At 45.0% G+C, this 25,549-nt stretch overlaps 1 protein-coding gene across 4 annotated transcripts in view; it reads left to right on the top strand.

Annotated features, from left to right (window-relative positions):
- Positions 1 to 245: 245 nt before the first annotated feature.
- rassf1 (Ras association domain family member 1) overlaps positions 246 to 25,549 on the top strand; it is a 98,700-nt gene continuing 73,396 nt past the window's right edge. For 2 of the 4 annotated variants that reach the window (XM_078209424.1, XM_078209425.1), the window contains exon 1: positions 427 to 1,051. In XM_078209424.1, the coding sequence (XP_078065550.1) occupies positions 559 to 1,051 (493 nt within the window). In that variant the 5' untranslated portion in view covers positions 427 to 558. Of the gene's footprint in view, positions 1,052 to 2,896; positions 3,060 to 25,549 lie in introns of those variants that run through there. The other 2 variants (XM_078209426.1, XM_078209427.1) reach the window with 2 other exon arrangements.

Below are 25,549 nucleotides of genomic sequence, written 5' to 3' on the forward strand. Positions count from 1 at the left end.
TTATTTTTCCTGCTGTTCTTTCAGAGTGTCACTTCTGGCTTTAGCTGGGACTGTGGCAACATCTATAACTCCAATGGTCCATCAAACCCCAGTGGAAGGAAACCCCAACTAGTGTATTTTCCAGCCCTTGTCTTGGGGGGAACAAGCTGCATTCTGGCTCACAGAGAAGACATTTTCACATCAGCTCCTCCCACATTCTTCATCCGCTGCTCGACCAATTTACAATTTACTTAAGGGAGTTCCCCTTCTTCAGTTTAAATAACAGACTGCAGTAACTATTGGACTATCTGTACCGATCTGAATTGAAAATTAATCTGACTACATCGTGCACTGGCGAACTGCATTCGTTCAGTTTGAGACATCGGACCAGTTGTCTGGGCGGATCTTTACGTTGGGTTTAAACTGTGCTGGGAGTTAGGAGCCAGTTGAGTTTTTATTGGTAGCGGGAGAGGAGCTGATGTAGGGATGGGAACGTAACTTTAATCCGGATTCGCTCCGTCTCTCAACCGGGATTTTACAACTCGTCTCACAATTTAACCAGCTGCATTTATTTTGTCTATGAGACTTCATGTAGAAAAGCTACTTTATATTTTTTCGGAGCTTTTTGGGGGGGGGGGGTCATTTAATTTTAATGCTTTTGACCTCCCATATCTTCTATTTAAACTTCGGCCTGAGTTCTGCTTGCAGTTTAAACTCTCCCTCCTCCTCTCCATGGCGGAGCTGATTGAGCTCCGGGATCTGCGGGACGACAGGCGGCCGGACGGGGCTCTGAGCCCCGGCAGCAGTCGCTCGGTGTACCGCTCCTCGGGCTTGGAGAGGACCAACGCCATGAGGATCAGCCCCAGGACCCGGGCATCGAGCGGCCAGTGCAAGGCGGCCAGACACGAGAAGAAGAACCGCCTTTTGCTGCTCTTAGACCAGGAGCCGAGGTTGACTGAGAGACCGGGGGAAGGACATGACTTCCACCCCTGTACCCAGACCCAGCCCAGCTGGTGTGACCTGTGTGGGGATTTCATCTGGGGACTGTACAAGCAGAGTCTGCAGTGCGCAAGTAAGTCAGAAATAAAACACACACACCTTTCTCGATATTTTTTAAACATGCATTTTTACTGTCAGAGCCGAATTAATCTGAAATATTTTTTAAAATGTTTGTGAAATAGCATCATTGATAAGAGGGGACATGTTATCACAATGGTGTATGACTGTCACCAGCGAAGCTAGTTATGTGATCAGTTAGGAAGATATAGAAAATACATGGGAAAGTATGTTAAAGGGATTGTTTACAACATACAAGTATTATATATCAATTATATTAAACAAAATGCATGTGCTATATTATATGTTACTTCATGTATGTACTGTATTATCAAACTCTTGTGCCTGCATATACCATATTATCTTAATGCATCGTGTCAAACTTGATGCATTATAATCAAACACAATCTATTGTTGTATACTGTAACCCGTGTTTGATGTAAGACTATATATGGTCATAGGTTCACGTTGTGACGGTCTCCGTCTCTCAAATGTTCAGAGTAACAAAAAGAATTAGCTCTGAGATCAGGCAGGAAAACAACGGATCCACCCACTCCCCCAATAAGCTTTCCAGGTTAGACTGCAAAATGTGAGTAGGTGCAACACATGGTGAACACTGATGAAGTGTCAGTTTTGAAAACAACATTAAATCATGAGTTACTGTCGTCACGATTAGTCGCTTTGGAACTTTTTCTTTTTAAGAAGAGTTACTGAACTCTCAACGGATGATGCAAGAACACCACAAAAACACTTATGGCATCATAGAATCCCTACAGTGCAGAAGGAAGCCATTTGGCCCATTGATCCTGCACCTACAATAATCTGGCCCAGGCGCTATCCCTGTAACCCCAGTCCCCCTGACACTAAGGGGCAATTTAGCATGGCTAATCAACCTAACCCGTACATCTTTGGACTGTGGGAGGAAACTGGAACACCCAGAGAGAACCCACACAGACACGGGGAGAAGGTGCAAACTCCACACAGACAGTGACCTGAGGTCAGAATTGAACCTGGGTCCCTGGCGCTGTGAGGCAGTGCTAACCACTGTGCCATCATCCTGCCCCATAGTGTTGTAAGCATCTCACCACACCATTCATGTGTGATTACAAAAGGCTAGTATGTAGATACAGCAAGTAATTAGGAAAGCTAATAGAATGCTATCATTTATTAGGAGGGAAATTAAATACAAAAATAGGAAGGTTATGCTTCAGTTGTACAAGGCATGAGTGAGACTACATTTGCAATACTGTGTGTACAATAATGATCACCATATTTAAGGGAAATGTGGTGGAAGCAGTTCAGAGAAGATTTCCCAGTCGAATACCTGGAATGGGCGGTCATCTTATGAGGAAAGGTTGGATCGGCCAGGCTTGTACCCACTGGAATTTAGAAGAGTAAGAGGTAACTGGATTGAAATATATAAGATGCTGAGGAATCTTGACAGGGTGAATGTGGAGAGGATGTTTCTTGTGGGAGAATCTTGAACTAGGGGGTCACTGTTTAAAAATAAGGGGTCACCCATTTAAAATGGAGATGAGATTAATTTTATTCTGAGCGTTGTGTGTCTTTGGAACTCTCTTCCTGAAAAGATGGTGGAAGCCGAGCCTCTGAATATTTTTAAGGTAGAGTTGGATAGATTCTCAGCAAGCAAGGGGTGATAAATTATCGGGAGTAGGCGAATTGCAGATTTGAGATTACTATCAGATCAACCATTATCTTATTAAATGGTGAGCAGGCTCGAGGGGCTGAATCACCTACTCATTTGTATGTTTGTATCCTGGCCTAGCATGTTCTGGGTGGTGTTTACATTCAGTTGTTAATTTACTGATCTGTCCCTTCAGCTCCTGCGTTGTTCAGTTGGTAAACATGGTAGCACCTGTCTTGCCAGTGGGTACCATTGACCAGCCTTGCCCGCCGGATGTGCTCATCAGGGATCAGGACACACAATTCTCCATCCATTTAAAACGAACGGCTGGAAAATTGTGGGACCAGGCATCTGTGATGCCATGCATTGAGGCTGACAGGTGAGGCTATCCTCTGGGAAGCGCATGTTGAAGGAAGAAAGGACATGTATTTGTATCGTGTCTTTCACAACCTCGGGATGTTTCAAAATGCTTTGCAGCCAATGGATTACTTTGGCATATGATTACTGTTGTAATATTTTCAGCAAAGACTTGGCATGTGACCAAGGTACTTGGCTTGATTTTCCGTGTACCCTGTATTAGTTGGACTGAGCTCTGAATAATTAAAAACTTGACCAAAGGATTAATGTTCAAAACTTTATTTAACAGGATATAATGAGGCTTCATCTTCCAACGTGGCTGGGAATGTTTGCCAGCCCCCAATCAGCAGTTGAGAGGCTGCCAGAACTCTTTCAATTGGTGCCAGCAATCACTGACATCAGTAAAATGATAAATTAGCATTTCTCTTGACAATCATAGAATCCTACAGTGCAGAAAGAGGCCATTCGGCCCATCGAGTCTGCACCAACCACAATCCCACCCAGGCCCTATCCACATGTCCCTACATATTTACCCACTAACCCCTCTAACCTATGCATCCTGGGACACTAAGGGGCAATTTAGAATGGCCAATCAACCTAGCCCGCACATCTTTGGACAAGTAGGAGACGTTTCGTTAACACCAATAAATGAATTTGAGGTACAGATTAACCATGTTATGATTAAATCTTATGGAACAGGCTCAAGGGATTGAATGGCATAATCTTATTCTTGCGTTTAAACTAGTGATGTGAGACTTCACCTAAAAATTATTTCAAATGGAAAGTGCGTTCCAAGCAGTATTGTCACCTTAGTGGTTGATTTTATTTGGTTCTCTCGCACTGCTGAGCTGCGTAAATGTTCCCAGCCGCACCCAGTTTTACTGATTACATCTTTACAGATGATGGGCTGCTGTCAGACATCGACAGGCTCAGTACCTTCTGCCAGCAATACCGTACACCACTAACTGTACCTGCCAAACTCTTACTCGCAGCTGAGAATCATAGAATCTCTTTTTTTTAGACAGTACCTCCAAATCAAGGATGTCTTGCTCCAATCTAACCTGGTGGGTTCTGAAATGGCTGATTAAATCAAATGGAAAATCTGCAGACTCTCCACATGGGGGAGAGGTGATGCATAAACAGTTGGGTAAGTGGATTATTTGGAGGTTTGTGTGCACGCTGTGCACATTCGTAACAAAGTCTCGTGATGTGCTTGGTGCTTTGCCGAAAAAGCCTCAACCATTCTGCTCAGTCTTAAGCCAGGGACTTCCAGGAGTCAGCAGGGATGTTTGACCTCTTCAGGGACGCTTTCAGGAATTTACTAAAGTGTTTCTGCTGTCCTCCTGGGATTGAGTTCTGAGTTGAGCAGTTGCATCGGGAGTTCTGGTGCCATGCAAACAAACAACATGACCAGGTCCAACAGGGCTGGGTTGCAGTGGTTAGTGCCTCAGTGTTTGGCAAGTTGGCTTGAAAAAGGATGCTATTGTTGGACCCGCCATTCTTTCCACTGGATTTGGAAGATTTTGCAAAGGCTCTGCTGATGGTGTTTCTCGAGACCATTGAGGTGCCTACTTTAAGTTGACCAAGTCTCCACATCACATAGGAACATGAGGATCACTGCTGCCCAGTAAACCATGACCTTAAGCTCCAGTTTGATATCCTGGTCCTCAAATAATCTTAATTTCCCTTGGTCAAAGGCTGAGCTGGCACATTGAAGGTGGTGATGAATTTTGTTGAGAGGGAATTACATAAAAATCACAGTACAAGTAGAAGGCCATTTGCTCCACTGCACCTCGGCCAATGCTAGCTCGTCAACTGCAATTATCTACTCTCATCCCTTGCCTGTATTCTTATCCTTTTGAAATACTGATCTAATTCCATTTTAAGCAATATTATAGTTTCTGCCTCAATAGCCAAATCTGGTGTTCTGTATTGTAATAAACCTCCACTATTTAGGACCATGGTCCTAACTCCTTACCATTCTTCTGCTTGACATCTATTCCAATGAATGAAGCCTAGTTTTCCAACTCTGGATGTATTCCTGGAGGGTTAATCACATGGCTTCCTGCCTCCAAATTGTCCCACCTTTCACACTCCTATTACTTGTCACCTAACATGTTCAACCTTGTGATGCTAACCTTCCCATGCCACTTGGAAAGCAAACAGACTCTTAATTGCTCAGTTGGATGATTCCTGACTGGCTATTTCCCATGGCCAGCAAGTCTCGAATTATGGGTCATAGTCTCAGGTTAAGGATAAGGTCTCAACCATTCAGGACTGAGAGAGAAATTTCTTCGCTCAAAGGGTTATGAGCCTTTGGAACTCTCTGCCAGAGGCCTCTAGTTGCTCAAACGATAAATATATATGTGAATTAGATTATAGATTTTTGGGCACTAAGGAAATTGAGAGATGGGAAAGTGGAGTTGATGCACAAGTTCACCTATAATCTTACAGAATGGCAGACCAGATTTGAAGGGCCATTCGGCCTACTCCTGAACATACTACTTATGTTTTTATGCCGTCTCCAATGCTTTTTGAATTCATTAGATGAAAGTGTTTGAAGAAATTTTTGTACAAGTCATTTTTTTTAATGTCCCTTTGACTTTTCTCCCAACTTTGTTCTGGAGAATAGATCCTTATTTCCTGGATCCTCCAGGAAAATCCCGGAGGATCCAGTCCTAAATAATGACCAAAAAACAGGAGAAGTGCTGAGTTAAAAATGAGCACCATTCCTTTGTTGTTGAACAGCACAACATGCATAAAGAAAGTACAACAATATAAATTTCATGTGAATGAATGTCAGAGGCCTCGACACGCAAACTTCCTCTGTAGCACCCGGTGTATTTCAACATAAAACTGTTCTCAGAAAAACCTCATTTACTACTAAACTCTGCTATTCGTGGCTGGCATTGACAAGAAAGGTCTTCAAATTTGACCACAGATAAAAATTGATTAGCTGCTGGCCTCGCTACAGTGTGTTATCGGTACTGATCACCTTCCATTTTTATAAAGGGACAACAACATAATTGACAGCCACTGAAATCATTTGCCTCGACCTTTCCTGATGAATTGCTTCCCTACCACAGCGTATCAATGACTTTTCTAGCCGCTCCCCCAACTCCCAAATCCAATCTTACAGCTGCTCTCTACCAATGAAGATAAAGATATAAAAATACTACCCCATTGCTTCCAAAAGAGCCCCAAAATCCTTCTGGCTAATTTGTGAAACTTTATTTACATCGTTCCCTCCTTGAGAAATTCAGGCTGGTGCCTTTAAGGTCAACAAAGTACCCTGACAATTTATCATGATTGCAGCCAATACTCTAACCTCAAGACTGTCCATGTGGCACTTTCTTCATTTTAATTCAGCTGCAGAACAAGTTCAGTTGCTGAGCCCTCAATCCGGGCATAACACATTTCTGGTATGCTCTGTGTCCATTATTCCTGTTCAGGAAAAGGAATTATCCTAAGTCAAACTGCAGAGTTTAGCATTAAAATGTTGTGTTAGAATAACTGTATCTCTATTCTACAGCATTTGCACAGTTTGAGGCTCAGTTACCCCTCTAAGTCAGGATTTTATTTTCACTGACTGTGGCTCTATTGATAGTCTACATTCTATTACCCTACCATTGGCATTCATGCCTTCAACTGCTTAGGCCCAGTACTACGAAATTGCCATTCTAAACCTCTCATTTCACGACCTCTCTGTCAAGTTCCACATCTTTTGCACGCCTGTTAATATCTCTTTCTTTTGGTTGAATTTTTGTCTCAATACCCCTCTTTGGGACTAGTAGGCTTTATTTAGAAGATTGCATTGAGACTGTTTCTTGTTGGTTTAATTTCCTTCGAAAGGAGGCAATGCTTTTCCCCAGTTTATTTATTGGAGGAGGGGAAGGGGGAACAGTATGGAAGCCAGACTCGCAAGGCAAGTGCCATAGGAGTTCTTGGCCTTCCTGCGCACACACACGTGGGGTTTATAGATCCTGGAGTTTATTTGCTCATTTTATGTACAGACCAGTTAGGACGTTTCTGCATTCTGTGGATTGCATTCAGGTATTACTCAGCTGCTATCTAGGACACAGAGCCTAGTCGAGCATTTAAAAGGGAATTAGATTGTTTTTGGAGAGGAACAACGTGTAGAGCTACAGGGAGAAACAGGTGAATGGCATGAGGTGAATTGCTCCTTTGGGGAGCTGGTGCAGACATGATGGGTTGAATGGCCTCTTCTGCAATGTAATAATTCTGGTGCTGCAGAGGTTGTTGTTGAACTCCACAACCACTTGTCAGGTTCAGTGTAGTGCCTTGGTAGGGTCTCGATGCTCTGCAAGCATTTGCTTTTCATGTCAGTACTTCTGCAATCACCATACAAACATATGAATTAGGAGTAGGCCACTTGGCCCTTAGGAACAAAAGAGTTGTCAGGGAGAGTTAGGAACAAAAGAGTCGTCAGGGAGAAAATCGGACCTCTCGGGGACAAAGGAGGGGAATTATGCTTAGAACCCAAGGGAATAGGGGAGATCCTAAATGAATACTTTGCATCGGTATTCACGAAGGAGAGGGGCGTGTTAACCGGGAGTGTCTCGGAGGGAGGTGTTGACCCGTTAGAGAAAATCTCCATTACAAGAGAGGAAGTGTTAGGTTTTTTAGGGAACATTAAAACTGACAAAGCCCCAGGGCCTGATGGCATCTATCCTCGACTGCTCAGGGAGACGAGAGGTGAAATTGCTGGGCCTCTGACGGAAATCTTTGTCGCTTCTTTGGACACGGGTGAGGTCCCTGAGGATTGGAGGATAGCGAATGTAGTCCCGTTGTTTAAGAAGGGTAGCAGGGATAACCCAGGAAATTATAGGCCGGTGAGCTTGACGTCCGTGGTAGGGAAGTTGTTGGAGAGGATTCTTAGAGACAGGATGTATGTGCATTTAGAACGGAACAATCTCATTAGTGACAGACAGCATGGTTTTGTAAGAGGGAGGTCGTGCCTTACAAATTTGGTGGAGTTTTTTGAGGAAGTGACAAAAACGGTTGACGAAGGAAGGGCCGTGGATGTCGTCTATATGGATTTCAGTAAGGCATTTGACAAAGTCCCACATGGCAGGTTGGTTAAGAAGGTTAAGGCTCATGGGATACAAGGAGAAGTGGCTAGATGGGTGGAGAACTGGCTTGGCCATAGGAGACAGAGGGTAGTGGTCGAAGGGTCTTTTTCCGGCTGGAGGTCTGTGACCAGTGGTGTTCCGCAGGGCTCTGTACTGGGACCTCTGCTATTTGTAATATATATAAATGATTTGGAAGAAGGTGTAACTGGTGTAATCAGCAAGTTTGCGGATGACACGAAGATGGCTGGAATTGCGGATAGCGAAGAGCATTGTCGGGCAATACAGCAGGATATAGATAGGCTGGAAAATTGGGCGGAGAGGTGGCAGATGGAGTTTAATCCGGATAAATGCGAAGTGATGCATTTTGGAAGAAATAATGTAGGGAGGAGTTATACAATAAATGGCAGAGTCATCAGGAGTATAGAAACACAGAGGGACCTAGGTGTGCAAGTCCACAAATCCTTGAAGGTGGCAACACAGGTGGAGAAGGTGGTGAAGAAGGCATATGGTATGCTTGCCTTTATAGGACGGGGTATAGAGTATAAAAGCTGGAGTCTGATGATGCAGCTGTATAGAACGCTGGTTAGGCCACATTTGGAGTACTGCGTCCAGTTCTGGTCGCCGCACTACCAGAAGGACGTGGAGGCATTGGAGAGAGTGCAGAGAAGGTTTACCAGGATGTTGCCTGGATGGAGGGTCTTAGCTATGAGGAGAGATTGGGTAGACTGGGGTTGTTCTCCTTGGAAAGACGGAGAATGAGGGGAGATCGAATAGAGGTATACAAGATTATGAAGGGTATAGATAGGGTGAACAGTGGGAAGCTTTTTCCCAGGTCGGAGGTGACGATCACGAGGGGTCACGGGCTCAAGCTGAGAGGGGCGAGGTATAACTCAGACATCAGAGGGACGTTTTTTACACAGAGGGTGGTGGGGGCCTGGAATGCGCTGCCAAGTAGGGTGGTGGAGGCAGGCACGCTGACATCGTTTAAGACTTACCTGGATAGTCACATGAGCAGCCTGGGAATGGAGGGATACAAACGATTGGTCTAGTTGGACCAAGGAGCGGCACAGGCTTGGAGGGCCGAAGGGCCTGTTTCCTGTGCTGTACTGTTCTTTGTTCTTTGTTCAAGCTTGCTCTGCCCTATCAACTACATCATGGCTGATCTGACTGTACCCTTGACTCCACCCTCCTGCCTACCCCTGATAACCTTTCACCCACCTACTTATCAAAAATCTATCTACCTCCATCTATAGTATTAAAATGCTCTGCCTCCACCACTTTTTGAGGAAGAGAATTCCTATAGCGCTCAACGCTCTGAGAGAAAAACTTTCCATCTGAATGTTCATCATTTGGGACCTGACATCTCATGCCTCTGCTCAGGAACATATAGTGCTTAAAGCATCAGGGTATATACTAAGCACTGTTCAGTCAAGTACATCATTGGCACGGCCAGGCAAGGCATTGGCACTGCTATGCTAAGAACACCATTTTGTACTGCTGGGCCAGTTAGGGCACATTAGATAGATTATCCTGGAAAAATCCAGCAAATAAAGTGCCTCTACGAGCAATCTGAGAGATAAATCATAGGGATGCTTTTTTAAAAATTAGATTTTATTTTTTCATTTTTTTCAAACATTGTATCTAATGGGGCAGATATAGCAATGCCTGGTCATTTTTACCATTGGCTGTAGATGCATCATTGGCAGCTCGATAGTAAATCTCCCCCTCCAGGCAACAAATATAGTTTATCTGCTCTTTTGGAAAGACCATGACAAGATTTCTAAAGCTATTAAAAATAAGAGACTTCAGGTGGTGTGGAATAGGTTTAAAAGTTGGAGTAAAATTAGAAAACAGAGACACCCTGCAGTATGAACCCCTGGGAGGCGTGCAATGAGGTATCACAGCTCAGGAATCCCTGTTGTTTCTACATCAGTGAGTTGGGGTAAGGATCCTGTTGAAATATGCAAGAAATGGGTCGAGCAGTACGGAGAGAAGAGGATTGGATAATTTGCCGAGTTGGAAAGTTAAATGGTGATTGAAAATTGGTATGTGGAGAATAGAAATACCACAGGAAGACTATGGAGTGACGGTAGTGATATTTTCAACATTGAGCCACAGAGTTCAGTATTATTGCAGTGGCTGAACCTCTAGAGTGGGACATATGTGTGGGCTTTTCCCACTTACCCACCATCCCTTTGGCAGAACAGCCACAGAAACCTGGAGAAGACAATATATTCACATTGCATTTCTCGAGTTTTCACAGTTCTTCCATTTGAAGTTACAGCGAATGTGGCTCCATGGAAATCTTCCTGCCACCCTGCCAATGTTGAGGCAGATCTCGGTCACTGCACCTCAGGCACAGATGGAAAGAGTTGCACCCAGTGTGAAGTTGACCAGCCCTGAGGAGAAAATATCAAAGTTTAAAATATGCAGGATATCGCATCAAGCTAATTAGACCAGTAGTAACACAAGTGTATATTAGTGAGAAATAAACTTGAAAGCAGATGAAATTATCTACCAGATAAGATGGTAGCATCAGAGATCTTGAGGGGCAGTGTAGATTGGGTGAGTTAGTGTACAGGAGAGGCCAGCTTTAATGCAGCTGAACTTTCCAAGATTTATTGGACCAATAACATAGCCCCAAAAGCACTGTAATTGCACCAATGTAACATTCCCAAACCAGTTAGCCTGGGCGACTGCCACACTGGGGTATATTTGGTACTGTGTGCCTGTGCCCACTAGGTATAGGGACCCTGTGGTATAGGGGCTGCTGTAGGGATTAGCTAATTGCCCACTAGGTCCTAGATTGGCACTGTGGTATAGGGGCTGCTGTAGGGACCAGCTAATACTTCCAAACTGCTGAGTAAAATTCCATTGTCCATCTTGTTGTCCAGTACCATCCTGTCCCACGTTTGTAAGGGTTAACATATTGCAGAACCAACCCATTATACTCCCTGCATCCGCACCTATTGTACAACAGTCAAGATTGCAGTATATGGGCCCAGTGACTGGCCGTACTCAATGCATCATGACAGACCCAGCCAGTCCTATCACAGAAGCAACACTGTGCTTGGCTGTAATAAATAAAACTATTTCTTCTGGTTTAAGTGCCATCTTTCGTTCTGTTAATTGTTCCATTGAGTTGGCAAAGAGTTGTGCTTAAGAAGTTACAGCTGTTTGAATGAGTAATTTTCCCTATAGAATGTGGTCATTGTGGAGGAGAAATGAGTGCCTTTCAAAATGTGTGTTTTCAATAAGAAGGATTCCTTTAAAAACAATTCACCTTCACCCTTTTTCCAGTTGGACCTCAAATGTTAGTGTTTTTTCTGCCTTGTGACCATCTGTCATTTATGGGTTTTTTTAAAACTAATTTCAAAATGTATTTTTCCCTCCACTTTTCCAGTTCTCAACCTTTCCCTCTCCTAATGGTGGTGACTATAACCATGTCTGAAAACTGAGAGGCCAAGGCACTAAAGTAAATTTCACATATGAAGACTTTAGATGAGGCTTGGGAGTGAGTCATTTTCAAAGTTGAGACACGATTTACATTGATCCCTTGGCTGATCAGTAACAGCTGTTGACAAGAGTATTGGAAGACCACTCAACTGTAATGCTGGTCCAATTCTGGAATCCCTCCACACACCTTTCTCACAGGGGTATCCAGATTGAGGTTATCCTGCCATAAGATCACTCAAAAATGCTTCCAGTTACAAAGTTAGAATCATAGAAACTCTACAGTGCAGAAAGAGGCCATCTGGCCCATCAAGTCTGCACCAACCACAATCCCACCCAGGCCCTACCCCCATATCCCTACACATTTACCCACTAATCCTTCTAACCTACGCATCTCAGGACACTAAGGGGCAATTTTTTAGCATGACCAATCAACCTAACCTGCACATCTTTGGACTGTGGGAGGAAACCGGAGCACCCGGAAGAAACCCACGCAGACACGAGGAGAATGTGCAAACTCCACACAGACAGTGACCCAAGCCGGGAATCGAATCCAGGCCGCTGGAGCTGTGAAGCAGCAGTGCTTAACCACTGTGCTACCGTGCCGCCCCAGTTGAAAGGGCACTATGTGAATGAAGGCCACTGGGCAATTCCCGCTTCCAGGGACTCTATAGACATGTTGTCCATTTAAAATAACCAAGTTCTCTAGACATCCAGTGAGATTAGTTTGCATATGGATATAGGTCTTGCCTCATGGTTGGCAAGGGAACATAGTCATATTGCAGATCTGATTCTCTTATGGTTGTGTTCATTTTTTTATTGCTCCCATCAGTAACATACTCTAAAACTTTTCATTTGAGTGGCTAGTTGGATGAAGGTAGAAAATCAACACACGATGTGGCTGATATTTAGTACCTGTGAATAATTTCGTATTCAGATCCCTGCTCCTCAACATAATAGCCAGCTGTTCACTGAAAAAGATTTTTAAAGTTTATTTATTAGTGTCACAAGTAGACTTACATTAACACCGCAATGAAGTTACTGTGAAAATCCCCTAGTTGCTACACTCCGACGCCTGTGCGGGTATACTGAGGGTGAACTTAGCATAGCCAATGCACCTAACCAGCAGGTCTTTCAGACTGAGGAAGGAAACCGGAGCACCAAGGGGAAACCCATGCAGACACAGGGAGAACATGCAGATTCCGCACAGTGACCCAAGCCAGGAATTGAACCAGGGTCCCTGGCACTTTGAGGCAGCAGTGCTAACCACAGTGCCCCTGAGCCGTCCCTGTACATCTATTGCTGAAAGAAAACTGCTCCGTACTGGGGTTGATGTGTACCGTTGTGATATTTCAATAGGGCTGGTTTTATGACAGTTCCTCACAGGATGGTTGAATGATTTTTTTTTTGCCAAAGAGGTAACTTGATTCTAAGTGCAGTTACGGTGGGAAACAAAAGGCAGAGAGCAAACTTCACGTGGTCCTCCTGCTAAAGCAAGTTTTTCAAACTGAAAAGCTGTGAAGAAAGCAATCGAATCCCAGCCGCTGGGTTCCTGGTCCAAGCAGTAAAAACCCACTGGATAAAAAGAATTCTGTAAGAAGTTTAACAACACCAGGTTAAAGTCCAACAGGTTTATTTGGTAGCAAATGCCACTAGGAGCTACCAAATAAACCTGTTGGACTTTAACCTGGTGTTGTTAAACTTCTTACTGTGTTTACCCCAGTCCAACGCCGGCATCTCCACATCATAAAAATAATTCTGTCAGGGACAACAAAGCCAGGAAATAGGACCAGCAACAAGAATAACCCAACACCTTTCCTGGACAAAATGTGAGAGCTACTCACGAAAGAAATCTCTGGAGCGTAATCACCCTGCAAGAAACCTAACTTGCAGGTAACTCCAGAAATCAAACCCAATGCCTGGGTACCAACACATTGCAAGCTGGCATAACAAGCTTGTACCTGGCATCCTGTACCTGTACCTACGTACCTGGCATCACAACTGGAAATTTGAGCAACAGGTGAAACTAGTTGTTTCACGTTGCAACTATGAAGTAGCAACACACAGATATGTTCCACATCAGGATGCTCTGTCAAGCTATGAAAAAGCGTTCTGCCTACCACACAGACAAGTAATGTGGCAAACTCATGTGAATTTGCTGTGCTGGTGCGATGCCAGCTACATAGGCCATATATCCCGGTGGATGGTATCGAGCAGCATGCCCCTTCAACTGTTTGCAATAGGCTGAGTATTGATCGTACTCAACCAGCCTGGCTTTCCAAAACCCAGAACACAATTTCTGACTTTGGGTGTAATTCCGCAATTAGATGACACTTGCTCAACAATCCTGAGTGTGCTAAGAATTGCACCACGTTGCACAAAGATTATCAGTCAGGCTCACAATGTAACTCACCCTTGCTAAAAGCTCCATCATACACACAGACCTGTCCTAGGGAGGCAAAACGAACATTCCATACATTGTGTCTTTTTAATATTTTTCTTTTATTTAATGTTTTTGAAATTCCACCCACTGTTTGCCTGGGAATATATTGTAGCTAGAGATAGGAATCTTAGTTTTCAGAGAGGGTTTGGTTTCCTCTATTGTTTGATGATCTCCTGTTTGTGCTGTTCTGTAAGTAAGCATCCTGTTCCATTTTAACTGTGAGCATGCATCTCACCTGCTGCTCAGTCCCAACTAATGTAGGATTTAAGCACAGTGACAGGAGGAGTCTGTATCTGGGCTTTTTGCTCTGGTAGAAAACAACAAGGGAATTGAAACGCATGTGAGAAAAATCCAGCTAGTTAGGGGGAGGTGTGGACAATTCCTCCTCCTGGGTTTTCTCCTGAGAATCACTGCCTTTTTTTGTCAGTATAACCAAGTCTGGTTCATTTTTTTCTAGGAGCATAGGAACAGGAGCAAGCCATTCAGCCCTTCTGTCTGCTCTGTGTTAATTTACATCATGGATAGCTTGTGCCTCAACCCAATTTACCTGTCTTCAACCCTTCACATAATCTATCTTCTGGGGAATAAATTCAGGATTTTTGTGTGAAAAAGTGCCACTTGATTAAACTATTAAATTACCTTGTTCTAATTTCATTATGCCTGAACTATAAGACTGACTTCTGTACTTGCCTGTTGAACTCCACTAAGGAGTGGCAACTTCCTTAGTACCCTTGACAATAATGAAAACTCAGCGAAAACTACAGGCTGCAGTAAGAGATGGCTTTCACTGCCATGGTGAATATGGAGCTGTGCATCTGGTGGCAATTGTAATGATGCCAGCTGATACTGTTGGATAAGTCAAATCCCAGAATTGAAAATGGCTTGATAGATCCTAACTTTTATTTTTAGACACTTGGATAAACAGAGTCACAGGACGGCTGATGAACTTTTAACAAAATAATAAAACATTTATTAAATAAAAGATAAACTATAATATTTCTATAATGTTCCTTCACCCCAACCATACCTTTACAGATGTATAAGGATTTGGAAGGATAACACAAGTTACAAAATCTACCTAATACTCTGGTCTCAGTATGTATGCCGTCCATGTAAACCAATGGGCAGAATGTGGTCAGACACCCCACACAGATGTCACCAGATATAACTTCTGCAGATTTCTTATCAACTCCTCCCAGACGCTTGTCACTCCAAGAGCCACCTGGTCACACTGGAGCTCTGATTTTAATATGAGGGTTTTCAAACTCTGCTTCCAAAGAACATGCCTTGGACTCTTCTCCCAAACAATGCCTTCACTAAAGATTCACCTCTAGGATTACAACCTCTCCTTCTGGTTTTCCTTTGCTCTGGACCACCATGTTCATTCAAGCTTCGCCTTATAAAGACTCTCTCGGGTACCTGGCCATGCCTACAGAACACCGCTGCTTCACAGGCCAGCAATAATGTGTCACCGACCTTCTGACTAGCTCCAATGTTGGGCCTCTCGCAAGCTTACTTTAAATCAGGTTCCTGAAGCTATCTCTTTAATTCGGAGCTCTTTCTGGGACTTCCTTCTGTTCTTTTGGAAAATCTGCTCTCTGCAGTTCCCTGCCCCGTATCCAGCTTCTTCTGGCACTAGCTTACAACTAACTCTTGATGTCTCAGTGTGACCCCTGGTTTCCAAGCAACAGACTAGTTTTTCTTCTTTAAACCCTATTTGCTTTAATGTTGTAAAAGCCTCATCATAATGCAGACATCTGTTTTAAGTGATTAAACTGAAGTTATTAATCCTTTAACATAAAATTAAGCTTACTTAAATTTAAATCTTACTTCTAATACCCACAAGACAAATATAAATTACTTAAAGCTACTTGTATTTCCTGACACGTTTGCAAATGTTGGGGCAGTGAGGGAGATCCTATACCTAATGTTCCCATTGTCCACTGAAGCTGTATCATCCTGAAATGATAGAGAAGTAGTGTGGAATATGCACGTGTGAATGTGATGACAACAATACATCTGGACCTAATTACCTGTTGCTTTACTGGTTGAGACTAGTTAGCTGGTTAAGGTCCCCATATATTGGTCTTTATTGGCGTAGAGTCTCAACTGCCCACATTGGCTCCATCCTCATGGATTTGGAGGGGAGTCAGGGTCTGGGCATGTCTCCTGCTCAGATTTGATCTGCAACCTCCCCCCGCCCCCCATCTCTCACTGGAAGAAATAAACATAGGCATTGGCTGGGCTTTACTGCCCCATCCTCGGTCAGATAGCTTCCTCGCGATCATGCTCACTTCCACATGAAGAGTCTGCCAGCTGTGTGGGGGTGCTGGAGGGAAGCATACCCCAGTGAGGGCAGGAAAGGCCAAGATAGATTGCAACTAACCAGCCTCCCAATGTTATCTTTCAACATATTGCCTGGAATTTTATAGCCATTCAGGCTGATGAGATTTTCCCATCCCGCTGCAGTGAACGGCGATTTGGCTGGGCGCCAAATTCTCCGACCTCGCTGCAGTGGGAGCCTTGTCTGAGTTTCTGTATCAAGAACAGTGAGCCATTTGGAAATTGATTCTATTTTCGAGCATATGGGAACTTTCAAATTGAGCTTGAGGTCAGATCTGGTGTCTAAATATTTATAGCACATGAGCTTGTTTTGCAGGATTGTCCATCCCATTAGAACTTGCAAGTGGGGTACCTGAAGTAGCTGTGTGCATTTTCTATGGTGTGTCTGTACTGTTTAACAGTATGCTCAGACCAAACAAGAACTTAAAGGGAACACTGGGTCCTGTGATTTCCCCATCATCATCTCCGTGATGAGCAGAAAATTCTCTCTCTCTCTCACACACACACACACACATGCCAAAATGATGAGGAAGCAACATGTCCTTTTTAACTTTTATTTTTTGATGAATGGCTTTAGACAATTTGAAAATGTCACTACTCTGAATCTAAAGCCAAGGAAAGAATTACATTTGCATAGCACCTTCCACACCTCGACACCTTGCAGCCAATGATGCATTTTTGAAGTGTAGTCACTGTTATAATAAAGACAGCAGGCACTTTATCCACATCAAGGACCCACAAACCACAATGAGATAATGACCAAATAATCAGTTTTAGTGATGATGAATAACTGGCCAAGAAACAAGGATTCCCTCATTCTTCATTCAGATAGTGCCTTGGAACAATTTATGTCCATCCGAATGGGCAGATGGGGCCGTAATTTAACATCTCCCATGAAAGATGGCACCAGCCCTTCCAACAGTGCAGCAGTCCCTCAGTACTGCACTGGGGTTTCAGCTAAGATTACATGCTCATGTCACTGGGGTGGGGTTGAAACCCACAATCTCCTCAAGTGCTACCATTGAGCCATGGCTGACAGACTCTCGGGGCCCGATTTTACCACAACTTCACCGGGCGTGAATTCGCAGTAAATTCGGGCGTCGGGCCTTTAACGCGATCTGCACCCGAATCCGAGCAGATCGCAGCTTTACCGACACCCGATTTGGGCGCCCTGATGATTTTAATGCATTAGCATGCATTTAAATCGATTTAATGAACTGCCCGCCCAACTCTACTGCAAAATCCCACTTTACCACCACGCGGCCCAATCCTGATCTGCGCTTTTAGCGACCTGCTAAACAAAAGTCGGAAGCCGGCGCTTCCTCGGTGAGCGTTGGCGAGGAGGCAGATGCATGCCGTCCGAAAGCTCTCCGGTACTTACGGGTGTCTTGTAGTCGCATTCCGCTGTCCTGGGTGGCGGCTCTGCGAGTGTGTGGGGGGGAGGGGGGGCTGTTGCTGTGCTCGATCTCCGATGTCTGTCTGGCAGCACGGACCTCGGGTCCTGCAGTGCAGCTCACTTCAGATTGAAGGATGTGCACAAAGTGCAGATAGCACTGCTGCAGCCTCCCAATGTTACCAGGAGCTGTGACTGTGTGCAGCATGTGGTTGGGGGGCATGGGGGGGCTGTGACTGCGTGGGGCACGTGGCTGGGGGGATTGGGGGGCATGGGGGGCTGCGATTGTCAATGTGCTAGGGGCAAGCAGCGTTGCATGACTCCAACATTCGTTCATCCCCGCCTCCCCCCGCCTTTTGGAGTGACGAGATGGCTTTCGCGATGCAACCAATCGATCTTGCTGTTCTTCTGGTTGCTGCTGGAGCTGAGGAGGAGGAAATGGAGGAAGAACTGCAGGCCCAGGAGGCCCAGGCCGTATCACCTGCAGGACAGGAGGGAGACGACCATCAGAGGCAGGAGGTGGCCGCCATTCACCCAGAGCGGGGGCTTCGGAGAAGGGGGGAGCAGAGACCCCAGCAGTTCCGTGCACGAGTGTCCTTCGAGGAGATGGCGGACACCGTATGCTGCCGACGTCTCCGACTCCGAAAGGATACCGTGTGACACCTGTTGCAGGACCTGGCGCCGAGGGGCGGGCGGGGGGGGCACCCACTCTCAGTGGCTGTCAGATTGTCGGCTGCTCTGAACTTTTACGTGACTGGCTCCTTCCAGAGCCCGAGCGGAGATGTCTGTGGCATCTCCCAGTCTGCAGTCCATACGTGTGTCAAGCAGGTCACCGAGGCCCTGTATGCCCGGGCTGGGCAGTACATCAAATTCAACCTGGACCAGGCCCATCAGGAAGCCTGGGCTGCAGGGTTCGTTGCAATTGCGGGGATGCCGAATGTGCAGGGGGCTGGTCGACTGCACCCATGTCGCCCTCAGGGCCCCCCTACAGAATCCATGATGATTTGTCAATAGGAAGGGGTTCCACTCCCTCAATGTACAAATCATGTGTGACCACAATATGACCATCATGCACGTCTGCGCCAGACATCCAGGCAGCGTGCATGACAGCTTCATTATAAGGAGCTCAGACATCCCGCAAACATTTGAGGAGGAGTCCAGGCTGCAGGGGTGGCTCCTGGGTGATATGGGTTACCCGCTTCAGACATGGCTGATGACACCTGTGACTGAGGTGGAGACCCGCTATAACGAGGCCCATGTAGCGACAGTAGAGAGGTGCATTGGGCTCCTCAAGATGCGGTTCTGGTGCCTGGACCCATCCGGAGGGGCCCTCCAGTACAGCCCCCTGGTTCTCCTCCCACATAGTGGTGGTGTGCTGTGCCCTGCACAATCTGGCTCTGCAGCGAAGCGACCTCTTGGAGGAGGAAGAGGAGGCTGAGGGCGTCGTGGAACACGTGCAGGGTTGGCAGCGTAGCTGAGGCATGCGAGGGCGGCTAGGGAGGCTCTGATAACCAGGCAGTTCAGTCGCTAGGGGATGGTGATTGTGGGTTCCATTCCCCCCAACCCCCCAAAAAGTGCCTTCCAGTTATCCTGCACATTGTCACACCAGAGTGGTGGGCCTGGGTACTCTTTGCTCGCGATATATTTTCCAGGCAGGAGGGTGATGACTACTCGCTGAGCACTATTCGGATGATGCCCTGGTGCAAACCAGTCTGACTCCTGCCTGAGATCCACATGCACGCTAGCACCAGGGCATCATCCGAATAGTGGGTAAGGGATCTGAAACCCCCATACAGGACCCTGGGGCGGGTTGGTTGGGGGACGGGAGGCCATCGCCCGTGGGGTATGAGAGACCAATGGCTTCCTTTTCTCAGTGACACCGCATTGAGGGGCCACCCCAACTGATATCACCATGAGGCATCCATCAGGTGATCGTCAATGGGGCAGGAATCCTATTCGACACAACCTATTCGCAGGTGGTTGTGGAGACAAAACATTTATTTACAATAAAGATAAGCTGGTGAAACACAGAAACTCGTGACAAGAAAACATTAAGGTGCTTACTGTCCTTTCTAACTAGTGCAGCCCGTCACCCGTGCCATCTCAGTGCAACTACAACCTCCTAACCTTACGCTGCCTCGCACTACACCTCAGTGACTCCCCAGAATGTACATTGGAGGTGGAGGGGGTCAGCTGCCAACCTCGCCCCATGGCCTGTGATGTGCGTGGTGGGCATCCTCTGGAGGCCCTGGACCTTGAGGGCCCTGGCCTGCTTCCAGGTGTCTGGGATGTTTCCATGACACCCTCTTCATCCCGCTGCCCCTGAGATGCCCCAGTGTCAGGAAGGGGGGAGTCGGGAGGTGTCGCCATAGCCACAGTCTCCTGGCTGGAAGGCCCCGGCGTGGGCTCGTGCCCTTCCTCCTCTCTTGGCCCCTGGGTCACTCCATGGGACACTGGTGCTTCTGCAGTGAGCTCCAGAAGCTCTGGTGTCACCTGGCACTGCCAGTCCTGGAGGACCACCTGCGTCCTACCCATGGAGGCAGGCCCCCCCTCGGCAGAGCACACCCCCAACCTACCTCGATCACTGGTCTCCCTCCACCATCCTTCTCGACCATCTTCAGTCCTTCGAGAGACTGCAGCACCTTCCTGGCCACAGACTTGGAGCCACGGCTGAAGTGACCGGGCTTCACACCGTTCCGCTGGTGTCTGCCGGAGGAGGGGTGCGGGCTCAGATGGATCTCTGCGGGGAGGAGGGGGGGGGGATGGATCTCTGGCTGGGGGGGGGGGGGGGGGAGAGATGGATCTCTGGTTGGTTGGGGGAGGACGTAAACCATTCCAGGCACTTAAACCATTCATTATCTTTACTGTTAAAGGATAGGAATTGAAACATTTGAATGTTTTAATTCCTATCCTTTAACAGTAAAAAGCATCTCTTTTCAAAATATTGTTACACTTTAGAAAGTTAATAAACTAATTTTTCTGCATAAACTACCATTACATTCATTTGATCTAAAATATTAAACTTCTGACTCTGTTTAAGTATATCCTAGATGTTCCTGGGACTAGAAATTTCTTCTAAAGAACTGTTGCTTCAGGATACGTGCTACAAGTACTGGGTTTGTTATATATTTATTTTACAGTATGTTGATGGGGAGACGTCTCTGTGACAACAGGAATGTAAGAAGTCTCACAACACCAGGTTAAAGTCCAACAGGTTTATTTGGTAGCAAATACCATAAGCTTTCGGAGCACAGCTCCTTCGTCAGATGGAGTGGATATCTGTTCTCCAACAGTGCACCCACATTGTCTGTACCTTTAAGACCTGGCTGGCTGTAGAGATTTGCATTCTAATTAGTATTCTGTAACGTGATTTTTGTGTCTGTGCACTGTTGGAGAACAGGTATCCACTCCATCTGACGAAGGAGCTGTGCTCCGAAAGTTTATGGTATTTGCTACCAAATAAACCTGTTGGACTTTAACCTGGTGTTGTGAGACTTCTTACTGTGCTTACCCCAGTCCAACACCGGCATCTCCACATCATGACAACAGGAATGAACAGACATTCAAAATAATGTGGATGTACTTTGTTCTGTGTGGTCGAAGATTCTCAGAAATGCAAATTTTATTTTTCACTTGAGCCCTGCAAGTAGACACAATCAGCCCAAAATAGCCCAAGCAGCTCACATTCATTACTGAGACAAAAGTAGACAGTTGAAATAGATGCAAGTGTAATCTTTCAAGTTTAATAGCGTTATCAGATTGTTAGAACAATATTTTCTCCAACAAGAGCAGGCATAATTATTGCCAACTTTTCCATGTGTCAGAGAGCCGCTCTCTCTGCTTTATTTTTCTTTCCCGTCCAGGCGCGCTGCTTCGGATTTTTTTTCGAACTGCGCATGTGCAGTTCAGAGCTCCGATCATTCTGGCAGCGCTAAGCCCCGCCCACAGCGCGGATCGGACTGGAGACGGCTGAAAGCGTATGGGCGCACTGGAAAGCGGATTTCGAGGTCGGATCTGTACTACGCCCAGATTCGGCACTTAGAATCAAAATGGTAAAATCGGGCCCTCAGTCTCCAAGCTGCAGCACTTTCTATGTGAGCCAGCAACTTGTGCTGACCAAAGCAAAACAGTGTGCCCCAGATAATAGTTATTGTGCCAGCCACCCTATCTCCTGTGACTCCCTTGTTAAGCAGATCCCACGGTGAAAGTCAGTGATGTGGCCTGAGTCCAATGTGAAGCAGAACAACTAGTGTCTCGAGATGCAGGGTCCTTGCTCAAAATAATCCCATTATTCAAACAATCTTGAATGTTTTGAACTGTGTATCACAGCCTGATGTTTCCTGTTCCTGATGGTCAGATTTGGCATCCTTCATTCAGAACAGATGTTGTGAGAGTGCACATTGGGGAGATGCTGTTGAAAGTGTCAACATTTCTCATCTTTCTTTTGGTTCCTTGATCAATTATTTTAAATCTATCTCCTCTGATTACCATATTTCCTGTTGTAGAAACATTTCTTATTTACTGTTATCAAGATCCCTCTTCATACTGAACACTCCTTTTTCTTGGTGCTTTTCTAGTTTCTGCATTTAACTGAAATTCCTCCTTCCCTGATACCATTCTATTACAGCTTGTGTCCCTTTCTAAGGCTTTGACATTCTTCAAAATGCTGTCCAGAATTGGACACAGTACTTTAGCTGAGGTTTAACCAGTGATATAAAGATCTAGCATAACTTCCTTAAAGGCAGAAACTATGCAAAAGCTTCAACAACTTGCATCTTTAGAGTGTTCTTAATATTGAAGAATGTGTCAAAATACTTCACAGAAGCTTAATCAGACAAATGTATGGTCCGCGTCAAAGGAGGAGTTATTAAAATGGTGATTAAAACCTGAGTAAGAGTTGAGTTTTCAGGTGGATCTTAAAGGAGGGGAGAGAGAGAGATGGCAAGGTATATGGCAGGAATTGAAGCACTTTTACCTGGACATCCACCAATAGTAGGTCAAAGGGATTTTGAGCTCGGAGAAGGTTACACACACTGACAATCAGACCATGAAGAGATTTGAACATGAATGTGAAAATTTTAAATCTGAGACACTGGGGCCTGAGGAGCCACTGAGTCAGATAATTCGGGGATAGATTTTGGGCAATGGTGTTTCAGATGAGCTGGAGAAAGGAAATTGTGGACCAAAAGATCTGGTATATTTAACACAGTGCTGAATTTTTATAGTTCCACTGAAGTGTATCAGGCCATGCTCTTCTAACTTCAGCTACAAAGAACAGTACAGCACAGGAACAGGCCCTTCAGCCCACCAAGTCAGTGCCTCTCTAATCTAATATTTTCTTGTCTCTACGTGGTTCTTTTTTCTCTCCCTCCTATTCATGTATCTACCATGTTATAGAATCTGCTTCCACCGCCTCCTCCAGCAGCGCGTTCCAGACATTCGTACTCGGGTTATAAGATTTATTTTTTTGTGAGTTCCACAGACAATTTTGATTTTGGGCACTTGATTCCAGATGGCAGTTCAATAAATTACTTGCTTACGCTCACTTCTGCTGACTCATGAATGTGGTCACCTTAATTCTGTTGACGTGTTGGAAATGTTTCCAGCTCACTAAGTGTGGCTTAATTAGTAGCTAAGTACTGTCACCTCCTACGTTGGAAGGTTGTGTGTTCAAGTCCCATTCCAGAAGCTTGAGAATAAAAAATCTAGGGCACTGTCCTTGATACCCCAAAATCTCAAGGCACTAATTAGAAGAGCCAATATTTATCCCTTGATTGACATTGTTGTCATATGGGTTCTTTAGATATCTCAATGCTTAGATATTGAGACTTGTAGGTTTAAACATTAACCACTATTGTTAGTCTTAAAGTATTTACAGAATCCAGATTACTGACATGCATGGTGATGCTGCCATGCAGGTAGGCTGCTGCCAGAGTGTTCTGAGTTTATTACCATGTGAATCTATACATAATGTGGACAGTGCTATTCTTCAGTTCCATGTTAACCCTATATTACAATAGCATGGCAGGCACATAACAGACGTTACTTTAAAAAACAACAGAGTATCTTATCAGTATCGCATTGCCGTTTGTGGGAGCTTCTTTGTGCAAAATTGCTGCAGTGGTTCCCATATTACAACAGTGAATATACTTCAAAGTACTTCAATGGCTGGAAAGCACTTTGGGATTACCCATTCTGATGGACACAAATCGAAATCTTCCCAAAGATCCCTGAGATGCTGGAAACAGTGGAGGACATTCATGTGGGGAGATACCTCTCATTAAAAAGTTTGTAGGATCAATTGTATTAAAATATAGCCAAAATGGCTCAGGAGGGAAATCTCATGCAGTGGAGGAGCTTTGAATCCTGGTGATTTCTAACCAAGTAGACACGGGGTCCAAAGTATTAACTGTTAGCTTAGAATGTTGATGATATGTTAATGTTGGGTTATTCAACGTGGAATGTGAGCCTAGAGCCAGAGGACATCAACTCAAGTGAACAGGCAACATGGCAGATTTCAAACCTCTGAACTGGTGATGTTTCTGTTGAGCAAACAGCAAAAAACTTCAGTGTAATTCATCATATGTGAAGCACTTTTCAGATGTTTACGAGAGATGTGGTAGGACCCTATTTAAATGCAAGTCCGTTTTTTTTGTAAAGCATACACTAGGCAAAAATAGCGTAAAGAGAGTCAATTAGCCTATTGAAAGGGGATTGATGGGCTTGGGTATAAACTGAGATACTGTTCAATGCACAGTGGAGTGATTTTAAATTTTAATGTCAGGCAAGTGACAGTGAATTGTACACCTATGTTATGTTGCACATGGTTTTTATTGACTTGGTTTTTATCCTTTGCTATAAGTTAAAATTTCCCCTCTTTGTTCCTGCACTGCTCGTATCCAGGAAGAGTCCTGAATTGTGCAGCTTAGGTGGATTGGCCATGCTAAATTGCCCCTTAATGTCCAAGGATGTGTAGGTTAGATGAATTAGCCATGGTAAATGCGCAGGGTTACGGAGATGGGGTGGGCCTGGGTAAGATGCTCTTTCGGAGAGTTAGTACAGACTCGATGGGCCAAATGGCGGCCTCCTTCACTGTAGGGTTTCTATGGTTCTAAGGCAGAATGTTGTCTGGAGACAGTAGGCTGGGGCGGATGCTGAGAATAGGCATATATTTTGTTTGATTAATTTTGACGGACCAGGGAGTATTGATGCCAAACGTTTTACTTGGAGATAAAATAGATCAATGCAAGATTCCTTTACAGTGAGCTTATGCAGCACTCCCAGGTCAAGCGCACCATTGAAGAAAGGGAGAAATAGTCTAACATCAACAGTAAGCAAAATGCCCAAATTGCTCTTATTAGAGATATGATAACTGGGCATTTAGAAAATCAAAATATAATTAAACTGAATTAACATGGATTTTTGAAAGGAAAATTATTTTTGTTGAGGATGTAACTAGTGGGATGGATAAAGCGGTTGCATTGTTTTGACTTTCAACAAGCTTTCAAATAGGAGCCACACGAGGTTATTTGGAGTAATAAAGTTTTTAAAAGTTTATTTATCAGTCACGAATAAGGCTTACATTAACACTGCAATGAAGTTACAGTGAAATTCCCCCAGTCACCACACTCCAGCACCTATTTGGGTCAATGCACCTAACCAGCAGATCCTTAAGACTGTGGGAGGAAACCGGAGCACCTGGAAGAAACGTACGCAGACACAGGGAGAACGTGCAGACTCCACCCAAGCCAGGATTCGAACCCAGTCCCTGGTGCTGTGAGCAGTAG

Source organism: Mustelus asterias, chromosome 3, assembly GCF_964213995.1.
Source record: "Mustelus asterias chromosome 3, sMusAst1.hap1.1, whole genome shotgun sequence".
Taxonomy (NCBI): domain Eukaryota; kingdom Metazoa; phylum Chordata; class Chondrichthyes; order Carcharhiniformes; family Triakidae; genus Mustelus; species Mustelus asterias.